Here is a 17822-nt window from a genome sequence, read left to right as displayed (position 1 = left end):
ATGTAGGGGACTTACTGTATTTCATACCTGGTATGGCTGTCAGGGCACATAGATACTGTCACAATTCCCAAAAGATCGGAGGCCCAGGCACACCCCAGCCTTACCTCCCCAAACCTAAGCACCACAGAACTACACACAGTCGCCAGCATCAAGGCGCTGAAGCCGCCTTGCCCACAGGACTGCTCTTGGGCGCTCATCTGGTCTCAGGTTCCAACCACCTCCCCCCACAACCAGCACACTCACCAGGTGTGGCTCCTGGGCAGCCAGGTTTCCTTGCCAACCTTGTCAATGCAAAATTTCTGTGGGCCGTTGCTACCTGTTATCCAAAGGAACACATGTTGTCTATGACAAGTCAGCCCCTTCCTGAGGCAGGACCCTCCAATGCCACCAAAGACAGCTTCCCACTGACTTGCTTCCAGGAAGACATGAGGTCTTGTCCCTGCTTTGGGCTGTCCTCACCTCCACCCAACGGCACCAGCAGGGCAGGGATAACGTACCGATGAGTTCGGTGAATCCCCCAACGGGCAGGCGGCAGGTCCCGGTGACAAACTGCAGCAGCCGGATCCTCTTCTCGTTGTCCATCTCCTTCACCACCTGGAGCCCCGAGAGCCCAGGCAGAGTCAGGGCCCACTTGGACCAGCACTTTGCCCTGACCTGTAACTCTGCAATGAGCCAGGGCCCCTCTTTGGGGCTGAGAACATGGAGATCCAGTGTGGTGTGTGGGGGTGGGTGAGAGTTACTCCCTGGGAAACCCCAAAGCTGCTCTAAGAGGCTGTGTGTGTACATCATTCCCACCAGTCTATGTGACATCTCTTGGTCTCAGGCCAGAAATTCTCCTCGTCATCCAAGTTCCATTTTTTTAAAAAATATGTATTTATTTAGCTATATCGGGTCTTGGTTGCCTCACGCAGGATCTCTCGTTGTGGCACATGGACTCTCCAGTTGTGGCCGGTGGGCTTAGTTGCCCTGCAGCACGCGAGGTCTTAGCGCCCACACCAGGGGTGGAACCAGCGTCCCCTGCACTGGGGTGGGCGCTCAACCACTGGACCACGAGGGAAGTCCCCCAAGTTCCATCTTTAAAAACATACTAAGGATGAGAGTGACTGCTTTAATAGGTGTGAGATTTCTTTCTGAGGGAAATGAAATGCGCTGGAATTCAACAGTGGTGACGGCGGGTACAACACTGTCAGAAACCACTGTAAGAGCCACTCCAAACACTAAATGTGGCGAATTTTACGGTATGTGAACCTCACCTCCACAGAAAACCTACCTCTGCTTGTTCTTTTTTATGTATGCTATACTGCACAATGATAACGACAAGACCCGCACATACAAAGCAACTGATTCCTTATATGCAGGACAAGGAGCTCTTTCAGTTTCTTTCAGTTTCTCTGGAGCCAAGCCCACGCTTTCCGTCCCACCTGGCTGGAAGGAGACCACGTGACCCACAAGAACGTCCCTCCCTGCTCACGGCCCCCTCCCCACCAGCCCGCACACCAGATCTGAGGCTGGCCCACTGCCAACGACACCTCCTGTCAAATGCAGTGGCCGCAACCCAGCTCCTATCGTCCCCAGGCTGGGCTTCTCATATCCTTTTGGGAGTTGGGGGAGGCAAGGAGAGTGTCAAAGACGAGGAAGGTGATGACACAGCAAGTGTCCCGGAGCTTGGGGTTCAATCTGGTCTGCTTCCTGGGGGTACCACCCAAACATGCCTGCCCAGAGCCCCTGCTCTTACTGCGGGGCCCAGACCCAGGGCCCACCTGCCAGAACCACTGGATCTGCTTGCTGTTCTTGGTATAGTGCCGGTAGATGGTGTTCTTCTGCCAGTCGCTCATGTCTATCTCCTGCATGCCACATAGCATCAGCTACGGAGGAGAGAGAGGGTGTCAGGCACCCAGCACCAGCCCTGTCCCCATGGCACACAGGGCCCCGTCTGCTCCCTGGCAGGTGGAAGCACCCCACACATCTCTGTCGGCAGTTTTAACGGTATGGGTAGCACAAGTCTTGCATGACGACCCCTTGCAAGCAAGAGCCCAGGTAAGGGCAGATGCAAGACCCAAATTAACCATATTTGCCTGCTGCTACCCTCCTGGGAGACCCTGGGGTTTTACTGGTAAGTCGCTGTGGGTGCTCGGCGAGGCTGTCAAAGGGCAGGACAGCCCCAGGGGCTGGGGCTCAAGATCCCCACACCTCAGCTCTCACCTCCAGCTCTTTCTCGTCAAAGTAGCGCAACCACTCCAGGGGGGCCACCTCGTTGAAGCCGTCCAGGAAGGCTTTGGTCTGCTCTTCCACGCCCCGGGTGAAACGCCAGTCGGTCAGCAGCCTGAAACCAAGACTGACCATCGATGGAGCCCGAGACCCACTCCTCTGGAGCAGCTCAGGGTCTGCCGGGAGGTGGCCACTGTTGGCAGCCAGGAGGCAGCCGAGAGTCGACCTGGGCGGGCGGGACACCTGGGCAACTTCAGCCCCAGAGCATGGCCTTTAAAACCTCATAGTAACCCACGGACACTTGAATCTTCAAAATCTCCTCCTCCTGCTCCTCCCATTGCCGCTGACTGAAGCTCAGATGAGCAGGGGTTAAAAGACTAGCCCAACGGACCTGAAGTGAATGGGCATGTTCGTGTACAATCCCACGGGTGACAGTGGGTTTAAGCAGGCACAGACACAGATGCCCTTTCAGTCAGGAGAACAAAGGAGTCGACGAACTTTTATGCCTCTTAAAAGAAATTCCATCCTGCCGTCATGAATCTACAACTTGGGAAAAAGGAGCACCCAGGGGCTGCAACAGAGGGCCTCAGGCTCTGGCCACCCGGCTCTGGCCAGCACATGACTGGCCACAGCAGCCATCTAAGGTCAGTGCAAAATGGATGGTTCTTCCCATCCCTGGAGACTCACGGGCCACACGAGGGGGCCTGGCTGAAGACGGTACCCCGGGATAAGAGCGTGAGCCTCTTTCTCTGCAGCCGGCTGTGTCTCGGCCCCCGCTTCCCGGGCCCCCTGGCTCCCTAGCGCCTTAGACTCACATGATGTACTCTTCCTTGTTCTCCTCTGTCACTCGGATGCTCTCTCCACCTTCCTTCAGCTCGTGGGTTGTCACTTTGCCCAGGATCTCCATGTCCTGGATGAAGTACAGCTCTAGGCCGCACTCCTCCAGGTTGTTCTCTCTGGGGGCACAAGAGACCAACAGGGAAGGTGTCTGCCTTAGAAGGGTCTTCCCTCGGTCCTGCCCCATCACTCACTCTCAGTGTGCGTGGGACACAAGGACTCACAGGTGGCTAGAGCCCAGAACAGGATCCCAGGACAGGGGGACCCAGAAGCTGGGCATCTCCACCCGCCTACCACCCACCCAGAGACCCCTCCTCTCCCAGCTCAGGGCAACAGAGGGGACCCACTTGATCCAGACGATAGAGTTGTAGAATTCAGGGTCAATGGATTCCAGGTCTTTCAGGGTCGGTCTCTTGTTTAGCATCCGCTTGTAGAAAGGGAGTGTGAAGCCTGTATCAATGAACTTTCCATGGTACAGAGCCTGGGGACAGAAGAGACACGGCAGAGAGGTCTGGTTTTCCTCGGATGCCCCATATCAGAGCCCGGCTACTGCTCCCTGCAGTCCTGAGCATCCAGCTCTCCCAGGGGCCTGAAGGCTAGGTCTGCAGCCCTCCTGGTCCCACTTACAGACCACAAGGACCCACCCCTGGCCCACTGCGTGCCCACCAGCCCCGCTCTAGCAGAGGTCCACTGCACGCACGGAGGAGGCTCGCTCAGCACAGCCCCAGGGGGCAGCCCTGACTCACTGCTGCTCAGAGCCGGGCGGCAGAGGCAGCCAAACATAATGCACACGCCCCTGCTGCTGGCGGGCCAGCGGTGAGTAATAGTCTAGGGTTTTACTGGTCTGTCCTGTCAGCCACAGGGCCAGGCGGGTCTCCAGACCCGGGAAGAATGTGCCCACTTCCTGAGCCCAAGCACCCTGGCCAAGAACCTCCAGACAAAGGGAAGGGACATACTTAGTCATGGGCTCCCGGGTCCTCCTGATAGGGGAGCAGGGCAGACACTCACTCAGGAAGTCAGGGGAAGAAGCAAAGGCAAATTAGCACTGAAAGCTCTCCAATGACCAAATGTGGCAGAGGGACCGGGACTTCATGGGCTCCCCTTTCTCCATCCTGGGTCTCGAGGTACTCAACAGGATGCACATGAGGTGACGCCCTTTCCAAATTTACACTGTGCTCCCATTTCTACATAAATACAAACGCCCGACTCCCCATTCCCTGCTCTTCCCTTCTCCTGCCAGATGACTCCAACATCTTGCACCAGTCAATCAACCTGAGAACTACCTGTTCTCAGCTAGTGTAGATTCCCCATCCCCTTCCAGAAGGCCCAAGTCTCAGTCGGACACTCCCAGACACTGCCACCCAGCTCACAGCAACACCCAGAGATGGGCCCGTCACCCCCACCCTTGACAGCGCATGCAGTGAGTGTTAGGGGAAGACTTGATCCGGGGACCCCGGGCTTTCTCTTGACAAGTCCTACACAAGCAACGTGAAGACCTCCTCAGTGCCCGAGGGTGGGCCCTGAGAGAGCTCTGGACTATTTCCAGAACTCTCATATTTTCTGCATCTTTAGTAAGGAGTTCTGTAAGGAGGAGGGTAGAGCTCAGAGAATGGGCACCCAGTCTTCAGAGCTGCTGGTGGTCTACAGGTCTGTGACCACACTCCCTGGAGGTCTGTTGACAGCAAATCTTACCATGGCGATGAATCGGCCGATGAAGCGGAAGTAAGTGAGGTGGTCGGGGTTGATGGAGGAGGCAGGGTTGATCTGCAGGCAGTAGTTGTTCTTCCCAGCGTATTCAAACAAACAGTACATGGGGTTGAGCACCTCGTGGGACAGGAGGAAAAACCACTCTCTGTGAGAGAAGAGAGAGGAAAACGGGACTAATGGATCGCACCCTGCTCGCCTGCTCTTAGGTACGGGTCTCTTCTGCCGTCACACAGCACACAGTCTGGAGACGCGCATCCTGGGGAGGCGGCCCTGGGATCAGCCCTGGGCTAACCTCTGTGAGCAGCCGGGCAGTGAACAGGGCAGGGGCAGACCTGGGGTGAACCAGAACAACTGCACCTGACAACAGTGCTCGGGCAAACCCGTGTGCGTGCGTGTCGGCTCCGGGTGCTGTATTCTGGGGCTTCCCACCTGACATCCGGAGCATCTAACAGCAAAGGGGCTCCTTGCATTCTGGGCTGCCGTGCACAGCTGTGCAGACTGTGCACTGCACAAGGACATTATATTAAAATATAGATGTGTACATTTGTCACAACAAATTTCCCGCAAATAGCATCAAGCTGCCTTTTCTCCCCTAATAAAACCAGTATATTCTGACCATTTTCCAACACAGAAGTGTCTTGAGAAAGGACATTTTTTTCTAAATCTTACAAAGGGGCTCTATGACCAGCAGTCACCCTTCTTCCACCCTACCTAAGAGGTCTAATATGAATACACAGTAATGTGTCGCTAATCCTTGATGCAGGACAATTCTGTTCATCAGGCTGTGTCTACACCTCACTCCCACCAGCCCACCATCCCTTCAACCCAGACCCACCACCATACCCTTCCCAACATGTCCACAAATTCATCTGAACCAACGCCCATGCCTTAGCATCTCTTTGTACCCTAGGTACAAGCCTCAAGCCAGAATTCAGAGTCCTTTGAGGCTTGAGCTACACCAGCAGGGGGACGTCCCAAGGGGGGCCAGTCCCTGGCTGCTGGGCTGTTTGTGGTCGGGCAGACGAGGAGTCTCTTCGATGCAGAGGGTGCCCCGGTATCCTGTCCGTGGTTCTACCCTGTGGTAGAACAGCATGATGTAACCTACCATAGGGTAAAACCACTGGCAGGACACAGAGAGACAGACACACACGGGGCGGGAGCCACACCACCAAGGAGAGCCTAGAGAGGAGGTCACCACGGTCACCACGGGAAAAAAGAGCAATCGATCCACGGGGGCCAACAGAGAGGGCAACGCCACCAGCACACACAGGACCAGGAGCAAGTTATCCCAACACCAAGCGAGACGACGTCCCCACACTGAGAGAGGTCAGCAGGCTCAACGGTCACCGCAGCCAAGACGCTCCTCCTCTCTGCCAGGGCCCCTATGCCCCATCGTCCACGGCAACATTTTTGCCAGAGAATCTATTAACTTTTGTGGCAGGACTGGGGTGAGGGCAAGACAATGCTTTGAGTTCTTTTTAGGAGTATATCGTTTGTTTTCATTTTATTGTCAGTGTGCACATGACATGCAGCTGAGTATTGATCAATACCCTTTGGATTGGGACACAGCTTATATAAGCCAGATCTAAGCCAAGACCCCCAACTGAACCCGCCCCAGCTGCCCCCCAGAGGAAGTGAAGCCCGGGATCGATTCCAATGGACAACTACTTAATACCGATATCTAACCACTGCCCACTGGTGCAACTAGATGGGGTAAAGAAATAATGATAGGTTGGTTGGTAAAGAGCCATTGTTCTCAACAAGGACCTACTGCACAGCACAGGGAACTCTGTGCAAATGTTACGTGGCGGCCTGGACCCGAGGGGGGTTTGGGGGAAAATGGATACACGTATATGGACAGCTGAGTCCTTTACTGTTCACCTAAAACTATCACAACAGTTTGTTAATTGACTATACCCCAATACAAAATAAAAAAATTGTTTTAAAAAAGAGCCATCATCCTGAATCCCTCCCCTAGAAACCACCCCCCAACCCGGCCTCCCCTTGACCCAGCAACTAGAGGGTTGATGCCTAGCCCAGAAGGGGACCCCGGGACCCCAGTGGCACCCCTTCAGACCAGCCACACCCCTGCCCACTCCTGAAGGTGCAGGAGAGCTTTGGCAACTGTCTGCGCAAGAAGGAGGCAGCTTCCTGGCCAGGTGCCCTGCAGCTTGGGGAAGCGGGGTGCAGTACAGCCTCCCGGGGCTCCCAGCTCACCTGGCGATGCCCCCGTAGTCCAGGCCCTCCTCGCCACGCATGATGATGTAGAGCCGGCGGCGCAGGTCGTAGGGCTTCATGTTCATGATCTGGGGAGACAGAGGGTCGTAGCCAGCCTGCCACTCTCCCTTCCATGGCAGGCTGGGAGCAGACAACCGGGGACTCCCAGGCCTGCTCTTCGGCTGATCGCCCATAACCAAGGCCCACGTCTTGAAAACCGTATCATGTGGGCTTAAAGGGCCACACCAGAGAAGACAGGGTGGTAGCAGAGGGCCCTCTCCCTGCCCCGGGTCTTAGACTCGATGATTATTCTCTAACCTGCTGGAACGAATCCTCAAAAAGTGTCTGCCTGGAAACACTGATCTTCACATGGCTGGGGAGAGCATTTGACTGAAAAGAAAAGGAAAACAGAGACCTCAAATTGGGGCATTGGTGGTAACTATTCAATCTGATCACTTGTCTGTTGAATAGGCTTCCCCTACCCCCACAACCTCCACGTTTGGGGGGTAGAACTTGGTCCCCTAGGAATGGAAGACAATGTCACAGTGAGACAAGTGACCTGCTCCCACCTAAGACACAGGCATTCCAACGCCTGCAACTAGGCTAGGAAACTGCCGAAATGACTCTGTAACCCCAATCTCCAGGGGGAAGCCCCAGTACCAGAACTCACATGGCAGAGGAAACGGAATTGGTGATACTTCCACCGAAAACTTCGGTCGTAGGCACCAGGGGAACCTTGCTTTGTCCTGGGAAAAGCAAAGATGTTCTGGAATCCACGAGATTTCTCAAAACTTGGCAACATATTGGCCCTAAGGAAAGCTACTGCTCTGTTAATTTAGAGATGAGTAAAATGAAGCATAAAAGAAAGGAAGGGACTGCCACTAAGATCTTCTGCAGACTTGAAGGTTAAAAAGAAAATCTAGAAATAAAGCCAGACCTCTTGCTTTTAGGGAAAGACCACCAGTATTAGTCTCAATAGAGAAGCCCCTTCCCTACCCATCCCCACTGGCGTGGCATCAAAACTGGCCACTAGAGGGTGGTAAAAGCAGCTATACAAAAAAAAAAAAAAAAAAAAAAAAAGCAGCTATACTAGGCCTGTGCTAACACCTGTGCTCAGGCGCTCAGTCTTGTGACCCCATGGACTGCAGTCCGCCAGGCTCCTCTGTGCATGGGATTTTACAGGCAAGAATACTGGAGTGGGTTGCCATTTCCTTCTCCAGGGGATCTTCCTGACCCAGGGATTGAACCCATGTCTCTTTCATCTCCTACACTGGTAGGCAGATTCTTTACCGCTAGCGCCACCTGGAAAGCCCTACATGCAAAGTCCTTACCCTGACTCAAACCCCGGGCGAGGATCCTTAAAGGTGGTGGTACGGGTGTTGTGGTCCACGAAGTAGCGCACCCCCTCGCTGGTGTACTTCATCTCCCACCCTGGGGGCAGAGCCGGCTCCTGGATCATCCTGGAAACATGGGAGAGAGGGGCTGCAGGCTGGCCTCATATCTCACCTTCTGGGCTTCCATGCTAAGGGGGCTGGGGTGCCCAGAAGGCTGGAGCTGCCTTCTCTCTGCTTTTACCCAGACCCCGCAGAGGCCTCAAGGAAATGTACTTGGCAATACCCAAGGTCTGCAGCGGAGAGATCATTTACTGTCCCAAGGCCAAAGAATCCCCGCCCTGGGTGGATGACCATGGCCTGAGTGGCCACCAGCAATCCCAAGACATTAAGTGCCCCATCCCAGACTAGCTTCTGGGGGGTGGGTAGTGAAGGAGTGTCGGGGTCGGTGGGAGTTCTCACGTAACTCTTCTGAAATCACTTCATCAGCAGCTTGTACAGCAGAGGCCAGCAACACCGGCCTGTCAGGCCACACTGCAGCCATGAGGAAGGCCAACATAAAATGCCACTTTCAAGCTCTCACTATATCGTGAGGGTCTGGGGGCACTTGTGTGTGCTTAAAGATCCCAGAACATCAGCCAAGGAGGCCAAATACAGTGTGAGGCCACCAGGCCAACGGAGGTGCACAGGGCCCACCCAGAGCCCTCCCGGCCTAAGTCCTCACCCCTGGGTGCGAGGGTCTTCCCACTGGGTCGTGCGTGTGTTGTGGTTCACGTAATACACCCGTCCGTTGTCCTGTCTCTTCTCTGCCGGGGAGGAAAGAGAAAAGTGGACGCTCAGATCGAGACACCCTGAGCCCATGTCCTCTCCCCGCTGGCTCCCACCTCCTGGGTGCTGGTCTGCATCTCTGCCCCTGTCCCCACCCTGTTAAAGAAGTTTAACCAGTGCAACCTGGCTCACTCATGTCTGTCACTGGCGAAAAAAAAGACAAAAAGAATCTTTCCCTACTGGGGAGCAGGGGAGGGGTATACACGTTTTCAACTCAAGATGAAGCACCGTCTTCGGTTGGTCGGTCGGTTGGTTTGCTGGAGGGAAGGGGCGGTGTGGCAACACGGAGGGGGAGCGGGCCAGCTGAAACCAGAGGCGTAATTGCATCCAGCTGTGTGCAAAGTGGAGGCACAGCCCAGCCTCCCCTCGACCCTGGTGCCCACCCCAGTCCATCACGGCTGCTCTCTGGTCCTCTGTTCACTGGATGCTGCCGACCTAGGCATCCCTGTCCCACAGGCACAGTCACTGGGGGGGCCGGGGGGGAGGCTGCCTTTTCCCTCATCCCTCTCTGCTCAGCACCACTGGGCCTCTGTACCTTCCTGCTTAAAGGCAAAGTTTGGTTCTCAAAGCCCCATATCCCAGCAAAATGTCTATGTTGTGCATACATGCAGACACGCACCTGGGGCTGTGGGCGTCCTGGTATTATTCCTAAGTGTGTGCCTCAAGACGGGCAGTGTCTGGTGAGCTCAGACATACTTTCTCCTCTGGACAATATTTACCCTCTGGCCCTTTACTGCTGTACTAACGATGGCTCTGAATTGTTTGAGGGAGAAAGCATGGGCTGCAGGGGCAAGCTCAACTCTAGCTGGTGATTCTGAAAGGGACTGAAGGGGGCACCCACTGGCTCCAGGTGGACGGCCGGCAAGATAGTGCTCACCTTTCCCAACTTAAAAGTTTCTCGGCTTTCAACACTGTTTCTGTCCTGAAAACAAACAATGCGCATGGCCCTCCCTCTTTACTGATGACAGGGAGAAATTAAAGAAATAAAAATAATCAGTTCCAGAAGCTACAGGGAACCCAAAAGCTGAAAAAGATCCAGAACTAGGGAGCCCAGCCCCCTCCCCTTGAGCAGCAGCCTGCAATGTTCACAGTATCAACAAAGGGTCCTGGTCCCAGTCTGCCTTACCTGGTATCCACTACTTGATGGCAATTTCAAAAAACAACAGACAAAAGGAAAAGAAAGAAAAGAAGGTGCCTGGGATCATGACAGAGCTCCCATCACCCAGAACAGCCTGTGGGACCGTTCCACAGAGGACTGGCTTCCCGACAGCATTGTGAAGGGATGGCAGAGCCACTCCCAGCCCAGAAGCTTCTGCTATGAACTAGATTGTCCACGTATTCTTGGCCAAGGACCAAAGCCAAGCCCGGGGATCTGTCCAGCCAGCCAATGCCATTGTCACTACTTGAGGGCCTCCCACGGCCCACGGGAACCACCTTGCTGCATACAACGTGGTAGTTTGAGGGCTGGGAAAGTCCTTAGGTAAAATCTAGCCCAACTTCATCTAGGAAGAAAGGGACTCAGGAGCATTCAGTCACACACCAGGGTCAGAGGAGCTGAGACGACGTGGATCTAAACCTGAGGTGTCTGGACCCCTGGGTTACTGCTTGGGGAGAATGTGGAGTCTCTGCTGGAGGAGCAGAAAGGGACCCAGGACTGAGCACTGTAGACTCAACAGCAGGCCTGCCCTAAACGCACTTCTCCTCTGGTTCTGCTATTCTTTCTGCTCACTCTTAACTCTCCCTGGGGAGATGGGCCCTGGGGAAGCCAACACAAAGCCCAGAGGACTCCATCAGAAAGGTTTCCGGGCCCTTGGCCAGATGCTCCTTTTCCTCTCAGTTTCACATCATCACGGTCTTGTGTGTTTTCCTGATCATTCGTAAAACAGTGCTGACTCCAGCCCTGGCTCCTATTCCCATCTCAGCTCTCTCACACCTGGCATCTGGGAGCTGTTCGCAAGATCCCACTGCGGCTCCTACTTGGTGACCATCATTTAGCAGAACTGGTACAGAAACAAACCACTTGACTCTAGAGATCCAGGAACAACTCTGGGATCCCCACTGTAGCTCACAGGGTCTGCCAGATAGCCTTACACAATTCTCATTTCATCTGATGAGTCCTTTCCTGCCCAGCCAGGGAACCTATTTGACCCTCTCATGTTTGACTTGCCGTTGATCTCTGAGACAATGATGAACTATGACCTTTCATCCTTTCAGGGAGTCAGGTGGATCACATGTGTGATAAGGGATTCCTGAGCTGAAAATCAAGAACTAAATGGGGGGACCTCACTAACAGATATATCCCACTAGAAGGACTAGAGGGCCTTTGCAGTGCCCTGGAATGCAGTGGTAATTGACTAAGTGATACCCTGTGGGTCTATGGGGGTTGATGTAACCCCACAGATTACAACCAGGGAGGAGTTGTGTCTGCATCAACAGGATCCAGCTCACAAGCTGCACGTTTCCAGGCGATGCTCATCCTATCATTGTCAGCTCCTTCATCTTTGTTAGGAAGCACACCCCAGCCCAACTTCACACCATCTGTGAACACCACCAAACCAGCGTCTACTGTCTCCTGCAGGCCTAACAAACAAATTAAACCCTACATATGCCAATTTTTGCAAAGTCTGCCCTCTTCAGCTCCAAGGGACTCTCGGCATACATACTGAACAAAACCCTGACCCAGATCAGAGCTGCAGAATGCGCTGAGTCCCACCATCTCTCACGACTGCTTTTGGCACAGCCACTCCTTCCCAAAATAGTCATAAGGCCTGCCATCTCTCTCAGGTCACGGCTGTCCATCCCTCTAACTCATTACTGGCCAACAGCATGAAGGACTTGGGATTCTCCAGTGACAGGGAGAATCCAGCATGGCGTTATAAACTAGCAATGGTGCCCTTTCCTAATGTCAGCAGCCCACACTTAACTCCCTCATCTGCTTCCCTCTGGCCCCTTTCACAGCCATTTATCACAAGTAAAAAGATGGCTTCCATGATTTAAAATCGAGCTGAAGTCCTCCATCATCTCAACTGCAAAGAAAGGTGTGATAAGTGTCTCAGTAGACAGACACAGACCTGAAACAAATGCATCTAGGAATCAGCCAGTGTCACAATGCCTTTATCACATAGGATGGATTCTTGAGGAGGTACCCTGAAAGTCAGCACTACAACCCAACAGTCCCATGGCTGCTGGGAGACTTCTCGCATAGGGTCAGGCCCCTGCAGTGATGGCGGAGGAGGCGTTCCAGGGGTGCAGGAGAACTCGGCTATTTTCCCCGCCTTCCAGACCCATCGCCTGCAACTGTTCCAGCTAGGCTTCCCTGGAGGGTGTGCTGGAAAGAGTCGAAACAGGGGAACGGAGGCAGGATAATGAGGAAGACGCGTGGGGAAAGAGGACAGAGCGCCATGGAACCATCAGCTGACGCCCTGAGAGTACAGAACAGAGAACTCAATACTTACCCCAGCCAGAAGGGAGCGGGCCCAGGGGGTCATGGTCAGTGGAAGCACTCGAAGACTAAACACAGAAACACAGCAAAACACAGGGGTTAAAAAAAAAGCCGCAGGATAAAAATAAACCAATCGATCAAAATAAAAACTGCCAAGGACTAGTTTCCACATTTCAGCACTTTGCAGAGCAGACAGTGGGGCCTTAGGTGGCATCTGCTCCTCTCCAAAGTCTTCTTCTTCTTCGAAGGAAAAAACCCAAAAAGAACCCCTCACACTGAGGGCCGGGACAGGGAGTGGAGAGGGTGGAGCGCCAGGGAGGGAGAGGTGCACAGGTGAAGGTGGGCCAGGGCGCAGAGGCCCGAGGCCCGGAGCCGGCCCCAGGCGCGGCAAGAGGGCCCGGAGCAGGCTGCCCGGCAAGCTCGGCCTGGTGCCTCCGCTCAGCTCCTGCTCAGGGCGGCCAAGGCGACTGAAATCACCACCACCACCTCCAACTTTCTCCAAGAACCACACACGGGAGGGGAAAAAATATCGCAGGCCTTTCCAATGAAATCATTCCCACAAGCCCTGCCCACGCCCAGAGCTTCCTGGCTGGGGGCTGGGCGCTCCTCCCTCCACCCCACTCCTGGGTGCGCAGGGAGAGGGAGCAGCCGTGTGGACCGACTGAGGGCACATTCAGGCCCCGGGCCCCTCACCTCCCCCAGGAGCGCTTGGCTTCCCTTCACAAAGCACCTTTATTCTCCTCCGGCCTGAACCTGAAGTTGCTCAGTGTTCTGTGGGCGCCTGTCTGGGGAGGTGGGGCTGGGGGCGAGGTGGCGAGAGAGAAGGGGAGACAGGAGAAAGAAAGAAAGAAGCAGGGGTTGGGGGGGCTGACTCCAGGCCTGAGGGTTACTGTTTACATTAGAGCCCCCCACCCCCTGCCTAATTCTGCTGCGGGGTCCCTGGGGCCAGGCTGCAGCGGCCCAAGAGTTCTCATATCCTGCGGGGAAGGGGCAGGGGTGGGGGGGTGGTCTGTCAAAGACTCTTCAGAGTGAAATAAAACAAGTATTGTTCCCTGCTTGCTTTCTCTCTTTCTGTTGTTTTTTTTTTTTTTTTTCCCTCTCTCTCTCTCTTTTTCTTGCCGAAGCATTTTTATTTCACTTACTAAAATTTAATCGCTATGTTAGGGGGATCAAGTTCTCAGTGCAGACTTCGGGCTGCCTGGCTGGCCCCATCTGGGGCCGATGGAGCCACACACGGGCAGGAGAATGAATGGAGCTCAGTCTCAGCTTGAGAAAACATTGGTAGAACTCAACGGCCAACGAAACCCCTTCCACCCCCAGCTGAAAGGACAGAGCAACTTTCTTTCCGAGGTGTTGGCGGCACAGGCAACTCTTCCAAATCAAGTCGCAACAAAGATGTTTAAGTCTGGAAACCACAGGTCCCTTGATGGGACGGAGTCACCTTTCAGCAGAGGCAGGGTGAGACTGCTCCACAGTGTGGGACGCTAGGCTGTCCTCGATTTGGGGCACATTGCCCTCAACCTTACGCTTGTCACCACAATTCAGATTTGTCTGACGGTTACTAGGGGAAGAAAAACACCTCCCAAATTCACAGAGGTTTTTTTTTTGGTGTGTACGTGTGGAGGTGGGGGGTTGAGGCGAGTCAGCATCTCATAAAAATCCAAGCTCCTCTGACTTTTTCGTAGCTATACTCGGGAAGGAAGGAAAGGAACCACCTTGTGAAACACACATGCACTCCAGATAATGAAGCCAAACAGAAAGCAGTGAGTGAGCAATGAGCTGGAGCAATGAACATCCTTGCAAAAGGGAAGGACTACAGCAAAGATCATTTTAAGAAATTAAAAGCAGCAGCATTTGGTGCAATTTTGTTTGTTTGTTTGTTTGTTTGCTGATTTGGGTTTTCTGTGTTTTTGTTATTGTTTTTGTCTTATTTTGTTTTCAGAGTAAACAAATGATCTGCAAAGCATCCAGGAGCTCTGATGGGAAATTAGCTCCCAAACGGTACCAACCAGGCTTCAGTGGGCTTACAGTCATCTCCCTGTCTAACTCTATAAATCAACACACCAAACGGTCTTTCCTCACAGCCTCTGTGACCTGTACTGAACTAGAAATGAAAAATGTTTGGGGCTTCCCTGGTGGTCCGGTGGTTAAGACACCGCAATTCCAACGCAGGGGGCATGGGTGTGATCCCCAGTCGGGAAACTAAGACCCTGCATACTGCACACTACAGCATAAATAAGTAAATAAAATTTTTAAAAAAATGTTTACAGGCCCCTTTCTTAACCTTTGCCTTCTTTTAATGTCAGAAACGTTACACGATGTCAGCTCTCTCTCATTCAGGTGGGTTTTTTTGAAAAATGCCTTTGGTATGCTCTCATTCTCATCCTATTATATCACCCCCTCCCCAGGAGGGGGAGAGAGACGGAGAGGAAGGGAGAGAGGCCTGATATTTGTGAGCAAATATATGAAACAGGTCAGTGGAAGCTGACACTCATGATTTTACCTCTTAACAGTTAAAGCAAAGCACTTGATTATTTCAGATATTTCTTCCCTAATGTATACAGTACAACTTGGAAAATGTTTAGAGGAGATGAACGGATGCCAAGGAGACATTAAAAAAATTAAAATCTGTATTTGCTGGCCAGCAAACCCAAACCCCCAAATCCCATGGCTGCAATGAGCCAACCATCTGCCCCTTCTTGTCTTCTACCACACCTTCCCCGGAAATGAGAGATCGCAAGTGCTACCTAGAGCACAGAGAGAGGGGTGTGGGGAGACTGCTGGCAGAAGAGGGACCCTGGGGTATGCCGGCGACCCCAAAAGACCAAGACAGTTTCCTTTACTATCAGGAAAAGAAAGGAAGAATGCTGTTGAATGATTTTCCTGGTAATCATCCCTGGGTGGGGAGAACTGGGGTGCAGGCCACGAGCCAGAGGGCTCACGTGAGTTCAAGTCCCTCAGGGACTAAGCGATAAGTTCCAGTAATATTTTAAGATACCAACTCAGAAATAAAGAATGTCTAGCAAATACAGCCGAGGGCAAGACAAACTCTGGGGAGGGCACAGAGGTTACATAGTGTGGAAGGCAGGCTCCTTTCTTTTTTTTTAAAGGATGCAACCAGTAGGCGCAGAATAAATCCCAGGTGGCTTGAGAATTTGATCCAAGGGACTCTTTACAGAGTAAGAAACACTGTTTCTGGATAGAGCACTTTGGCGTCCACACGTTAGCAGCCACACTGGCTGTTCTCCTCTGATTATTAGGGGATGACAGAGGTGGCAGAGGAGGAGGAGTGGCCGCAGAAATGGTAGCAGGCTGCGAGCAGGGTCCTTTTGCAATTAGAAGATGCACAGCAACAGGCTGGGCTTGCTCTGCGGACGGCAGCAGGACCACGAAAACAGATGGCAAAGCAAGACAGCATGGGTCAAACACAAGTGTGCATGTGATGATCACAAGTAACAAAGGCACGCTGGGGCATCAGGAGAGGGAAACGTGTCAGAAATAAGGGACCGAGGGACTTCCCTGGTGGTCCAGTGGCTAAGACTCCATGCTCTCAAGGCAGGGGGCCCAGGTTCCATCCTTGATCGAGGAACTAGATCCCACGTGCCACAACTAAAGAACCAACCCGCAAGCTACAACAAAGACTGAAGATCCCGCATGCTGCAACTGAGACCTGGTGCAGCCAAAATAAATAAATATTTTTTTAAAAAAAGAATGATCGGAAAAAAAAAAAAAAAAAGAATGATCGGGACTTCCCTGGTGGTCCAGTGGTTAAGACTCTGTGCTCTCAATGCAGGAGGCCCAGGTTCAATCCCTGGTCAGAGAACTAGACCCCATATGCCACAACTAAGACCCAGTGCAGCCAAATAAAGAAATTTATTAAATGAAATTAATTAACTAATTTTTAAAAAGAAGTAAAGGAACAATAACAGAGAGATCAAAAAAGGTGTGTGTAGAGGCTGGAAGGAATTGCAGCAGGCTGTCATCTGGGATTCCCTAGACTTCCCACGTCAAACTGTATAGTTCATGTTCTCTGCAGGGCAGCAAAGAAGAACTAGGTCTGGGTTTTGGCCCAGGAGCGTCAGCAGCAGCAGCAGGGGCAGAGGAGGAGGAGGAGGGGAAGCCACTGCTATAGTATCAGCTCCTAAGTCTTCCGAGTCAAACCCTGGCCCAAGGCCAAACCCCAAAATAACTCTATGAAAGCGACTCTTCTTACTTGTAACCAGGACATGGCACCACAGCAAACAAGAGGGGTAAACCAATTCCAAAGAGGAGGGAAGTCAACAGAGAGACATTGAGAGCTGAACCAAAAAGAGAGGCCGACCACATTTTTCAACATGAGTCTTGTTTCAAGGAGAAAAGGGAATCATCACTCCATCTAGAACCCTCCTGGATCCCCAGCCATGCTGAGGAAACCATATTAGAGGACTCAGAATGAACTTTTTTATTTTAAGCACTGAACTTTTACTTTCAGGGCACACTCCAAGTCAAAGTTCTACCTCTGCAGGCCCGGAATGGTGTTGCTGAAATGAGAGAGGCAGGCGAAGGGGGATGAGGCCTCCAAAAGCACAAGCAGACATGAGCTCCAGAATCTTCCCTCTCACACCCCAAACATCTGGGCCAACTGACAGAACCCACATGGTGTGTTGGAAGGGAAGGGGGAGAAAGAGCTCTTCAATGGATTTTTCTTTTTCAATTTGAGAAGTTGGGTAAGCAGGGAGACAAAACTATGCAAGGCTCCTAAAATGCGTCCTTGTCTCTAAGTCAAAGGACAAAGCTGCTCAGACCATCCCAGTTTTGCAGCCACGACCACCCAAGGAAATGGCAGGCAAAGTCCTTGGGGCCCAACTCAAGAGGAATAATTTCTGAAATGCAGGGAAGGGCCAGATTCCAGCCAGTTTTGAAACATACCAGAACATGATACCCAGCATATATAGAGGGGCTGTGGAGTGGGCGGCCAGATGCCCAGCAGTATAGATGCTGAACTAGGTACACACCACGGAGCACGGGTGTAGACAGACATCAAGCTGACCTTGGAGGCAACTCAATGTGACAAACAGCAGACTTTCTGCTCATTCATACTAAGGAAACACTATACAGTGAGCAGTCAGCCCCCACGAACAAAAGAAGTAACAAGCCAGCCAAGGGCAATGCCTTATGGTTGATGGGGTGGCTCATGCTTTGGGTGAACATAGAAAGAGGTGGAAATGATGGCAAAGCTGATGATGAATGCTATTCCATTAACTGGAATTACA

The 17822-nt window shown here is 52.7% G+C and overlaps 1 protein-coding gene and 1 non-coding gene across 3 annotated transcripts in view; one reads left to right on the top strand and one right to left on the bottom strand.

The window, feature by feature from the left end:
• WWP2 (WW domain containing E3 ubiquitin protein ligase 2) overlaps positions 1-17822 on the bottom strand; it is a 140697-nt gene that overhangs the window by 2915 nt on the left and 119960 nt on the right. For both annotated transcript variants that reach the window (XM_061138849.1, XM_061138850.1), the window contains exons 11-23: positions 12584-12638; positions 9025-9106; positions 8301-8429; positions 7640-7715; positions 7288-7359; positions 6970-7058; positions 4738-4897; positions 3393-3526; positions 3024-3164; positions 2203-2323; positions 1761-1865; positions 498-594; positions 244-316 (exon numbers count right to left, since the gene is read on the bottom strand). In XM_061138849.1, the coding sequence (XP_060994832.1) occupies positions 244-316; positions 498-594; positions 1761-1865; positions 2203-2323; positions 3024-3164; positions 3393-3526; positions 4738-4897; positions 6970-7058; positions 7288-7359; positions 7640-7715; positions 8301-8429; positions 9025-9106; positions 12584-12638 (1334 nt within the window). The remainder of the gene's footprint in view (positions 1-243; positions 317-497; positions 595-1760; positions 1866-2202; positions 2324-3023; positions 3165-3392; positions 3527-4737; positions 4898-6969; positions 7059-7287; positions 7360-7639; positions 7716-8300; positions 8430-9024; positions 9107-12583; positions 12639-17822) is intronic.
• On the top strand, positions 16321-16393 carry TRNAE-CUC (transfer RNA glutamic acid (anticodon CUC)). The gene has a single exon. It is a non-coding gene; the product is annotated as a tRNA-Glu (tRNA).

The sequence above is a fragment of the Dama dama genome, chromosome 4 (assembly GCF_033118175.1).
Source record: "Dama dama isolate Ldn47 chromosome 4, ASM3311817v1, whole genome shotgun sequence".
In the NCBI taxonomy this organism is placed as follows: Eukaryota; Metazoa; Chordata; class Mammalia; order Artiodactyla; family Cervidae; genus Dama; species Dama dama.
This window is presented reverse-complemented; position numbering and strand designations above follow the sequence as displayed.